The sequence below is a fragment of the Buceros rhinoceros genome, unplaced genomic scaffold, assembly GCF_000710305.1.
Source record: "Buceros rhinoceros silvestris isolate BGI_N320 unplaced genomic scaffold, ASM71030v1 scaffold5350, whole genome shotgun sequence".
Lineage (NCBI taxonomy): Eukaryota > Metazoa > Chordata > Aves > Bucerotiformes > Bucerotidae > Buceros > Buceros rhinoceros.
The window spans coordinates 33,702-37,747 of record NW_010390091.1 but is presented as its reverse complement, the minus strand read 5'-3'; the positions used below and the strand labels follow the sequence as shown (position 1 = coordinate 37,747).

Below are 4,046 nucleotides of genomic sequence, written 5' to 3'. Positions count from 1 at the left end.
TGAAGAAAAGGAAGTCAATCCAAGTTCTGGATTTTAAAGTTTCATGTTTCCACAGCAGAATAAACTTCTACTAAAAACAGAAGACATTTCATCTATACAATAGTGCATATACAAATATATTCTATTTGTACTCTGTATTATACCATATTGAATACTACAGTATTCAGAAAACAAGACTCTTACGTTCTTAAACCCTGTTTCCTTGACGGTCTTGTGTGACATACTTTTACTTGAGGGCTAATAAAAGTAAAATTCAGGGCTCCCACGCTCCAGTAGAAAAGTTCCTATCATGCAAGCATACAGAACACTGAAAAACCAAGGGCACATTCATCTGCTTTGTAGGAAGCTTGGAGGTTAAACAGCAGAAAGATGATGTCCTGGTTGTGTAGTTCCCATGAGAGGTGATCATCCGAAATCTTGGCAAGACCTGTTTTCACTAAATAAATGCAAGAGGGGGAAGTTGGGTTGTAGACTACTAAGGAAAGATTTGGGAGAGAGGAATCCCACACACAGCGTCAACAGTTTGTTCACTGAGTTTAGAGATGAAAAGAAAGGACACGAACAAATAGACAGACAAGTGAGATCAAGTGTTTTCCTTCGTTTTAGAAAAGATAAAAGAGATACTTGATCATGTCTGAGTACGAAGAGCCACAGAAAAGTGAAGGTTGCAGATGAGAATAGGGAAATGACAGACAGAATGAGATAGGATGAGATGTACTCACTGGAGCAGACAGAAAGATTGGAGTAAGGTAGAAGACACTTTTCTAATTGTAATAGAAAAGGAGATAATTCAGATTTGTACAAAGGAAAAGGGAAGTTTATTTTGCACTTTATTTTTTTTCATGGAAAAGCTAGCAAGCTCAGTATATGCCATTTATACACGACCTAGCATTCAAAGTCATCTAGATCAACACATCACAAGTAAAAGCATTGTGAGAAAGAGCAGGGAGGAACCTCAAAGTGTTATTTAGACTGCTTCAAAGCCAGCTCAGCTACGCCTGTGCCATCCTCACAGGTGACTGTCTAACTCTGTCCAACACCCTCAGGCAATAGGTTCTACAGCTCAAACTATTCTCACCATAGCAAGGTTTTCCTCATCACTAGTCTGAATCTCTCTTGTTGCACTGAAAGTCCACTGCTTGCTTTCTAACCCAATACAGAGAGCAAGAAAACATTATACTCCTTCTCACGCCAGCACTTTAAGAATTGAAGAGTGCAATTCTATTTTTCTCTAGCCTACGCAACACCAATTATTTCAAACAAAACTAAATGAGAAGTGGAAGAAAAGTAACAGGCAGTTGCAGGCATAAAAATATAACTTCACTGAGAGCAAGATGAAACAGCTTGATGCACAAGTATTTATTAAACTTTATAAGAGCTTTGTATTTAACAGGTTTTGTTTCTACTATGATTTTTCATTTTCTCCCTTTGGTGCTAGATGAATTTGTGCATTTTTTCACTGAACCTAGATTCATAAGTATTAAAGAGGCCGTTGAAACAACTCTTAGCTGAAAGAACATAGCATGAAATCCTCGACATATAGGCATTTTATTTATTTTTAGGAAGAAATTGAAAGAGAATTCTATGGCATCCTCAACTTAAATTCTCTTTTGTCCCTTTGCATTAATCTCCATTCTTGTATGTGCAGGTGTGACACATTTGGAGGCTTTGTTCTAAACTAACAAGTTTAACAAGTTTAACAGCCTCTTCTGATCTCCCAAGGCCAAGGAGTCTTCGACTTCAATATTCAGTGGTCCTATTTAAGGGAGAGCAGACTTTGCTCTCTTGCTTATCAGAACAGCATTTTGGTAGGGCAGTTAAACCTATCACATCACCCAAATTTTAAAGAACGTTTGCTGGAGTGGGGATGGAAGAAGTGATATGGTCAAAAGTCAATTTCTGGACCAATACGAAATCAGAGCAAAACTGAAGTAGTAGTTACCTGTTCCATTTCCATCTAATCCCTGCAAATAAGGAAAACTGTCCACTTCCCAGGGTGAACTGGCTGCAGTCAGATATGCTGTCAAATCACTGTAGCTAGTGTTCTCTGGTAATTTCACAGACCTTCTCTGAAAGTGAACTTGTGGCTGAGTCCATGCACCTAAAAAAAATTAAAAGTGACTTTATATCCAAGGCAGGCACAATATTTAGATGTTTATAATTATGGAAGCACATCTACAGGTGTTTTTCGTTATAAATTACACTAGAGAAGGACAGAGACATCAGAAGGCTATTAATGAAATAGGAGGAAAAACAGTATTTTTATATTTTTTTTGCAGATGCCGTTATTTTCCACAAATACTAGAGACAAAAATTGTAAAGGCATCTAATATCAGAAGCCTAAGTTATTTCCTTAAATCACCTCCAATTTCATTACACACTTCTTTTAATGAATATAACTACAGTTAAAACAGAGTTCAGAGGTAAGGCATGTGAAAGCTTAGAAAAGCATCCAGTTCACCTTATCTGTTTAAATTTTGTTTCTTCTGAAACAGCAAGATAAATGTAATATATACTCTTTAAAGTGATTTTCTAAGAGATAATTCTACCTGTAGTCCCAATTAACTTGTGTAATTTCTGTACTCAAGTTTTACAAAGCTTCACCCACATTAACCATCCCCAGCACTGAGACAATAGTCTCTTCTTGTTTAAATCACTGGACAAAAAGATTCACTTGACAAAGCTTGGGTGAAAAGTTTTCTTATTTTCCCCACGCAAAGAACACATCTAAACCAGATTACGTGGCACATAAGATTTCTCTCTTTTCCTCTGTCTTGTACAGTTTTAGTGGTTTTTTTTTTCAAGATTGCTAGGTGCTAATTGAAGGGTCTTTGCTGCAACGTGACTGAAGATTGCTTCATGTACTATGGCATTTCACATTTCATTTAAATCCCAGTTTACAAAATCAATAGTATTTCTCAGTGGTTGTTTACCATTCATACTGTTCAGCACCACACAGCAAGAGTCCATCTGCATGTTTGTGTGTGCAACATGCAAATTAATTTTTATATCAAAAGCTATTGTATTCTCCAGAGCTCATTTTGAATACTCACAGCACACTCCCCACACAGCACAAAATCAAGAGGCAAGCAAGTTTTTTCTTAATTCACATTTGACTATCCTGTTCAAAGATGTCAACTCAAACCAATTTTGCTTCTTTTCCCCTATCAGTCTCTGGCAGCATTTGTAGGTTACATGTAACTTCACTGTGAGCAAGATGAAACAGCTTGATGCACAAGTATTTATTAAACTTTATAACTGCCAATGGCATTAACAAGGAAACTGGCTTTTTTTTTTATTATTATTTTCTAGCAGGAGCTCTAGCTATAAGCAAACATAAAACTTCACAGAACAAACTTTTTATTTGCCAACAAAAATTGCTATGTAGACAGGCAATTATCTCCAAAGAGTTGGTCATTATTTAGCTGTCACTTCTTTGGTAATTCTGCAAGAAAATGCTATAAAACAACTTTTCTCTTTTAGTTTCTGAAACACTTCAGTATTTACAGCAGGGTCTGAAGACTGGCAGTATCCTTAAGTGTTTAAGACAATCATTAAACAACACCCATGTGAAACTGGAAGAAATCTCCCTTACCCAGCTTCTAGGCGTAAATAGAAAACAACATAAAATACTAAATAAATTGACTGCAATGAACTTGGGGAAGACTTATCTCCTGAGTGCTCTGCAATACTGTAGTAGTTTGCTGTATGTCAGGATCTGTTCAAGCACTCAGGAACCTCTGACTGCACTGTTGAGCCAGCTCCTACAGCCCGTAGGTATAAGCATCCACAATAACAAAAGAGAAAAAAAAAACATGACAAAGAAACTGGCATTAGGATTATCACTAACAGTTCAATGTGTAAGTGTAGGATTTTCTGCTAAATCTCTGGTTAAGACTAATCATTCAAGTTTCCAAGAACCGGTATTGTATTTCCAAAAATATGAAAAATAAAGAATTAAAACCAAAGTAACTGTTGTTGAGTCTGTAAGACAGTAGTTTATGTAGAGACTGTGGGGTTTCCAAAAAAAAAAAAAAAAAAAAAAA

General features: G+C 36.4%; 1 protein-coding gene across 1 annotated transcript in view; it reads right to left on the bottom strand.

Annotated features, from left to right (window-relative positions):
* Nucleotides 1-1,078: 1,078 nt before the first annotated feature.
* The window catches only part of LOC104493702 (protein FAM171A1-like), a gene marked incomplete at both ends in the record, with an annotated part of 13,582 nt that continues 10,614 nt past the window's right edge, over nucleotides 1,079-4,046 (bottom strand). The window contains 2 exons of the mRNA XM_010136436.1: nucleotides 1,079-1,146; nucleotides 1,943-2,101. Coding sequence (XP_010134738.1) covers nucleotides 1,079-1,146; nucleotides 1,943-2,101 — 227 coding nt within the window. The remainder of the gene's footprint in view (nucleotides 1,147-1,942; nucleotides 2,102-4,046) is intronic.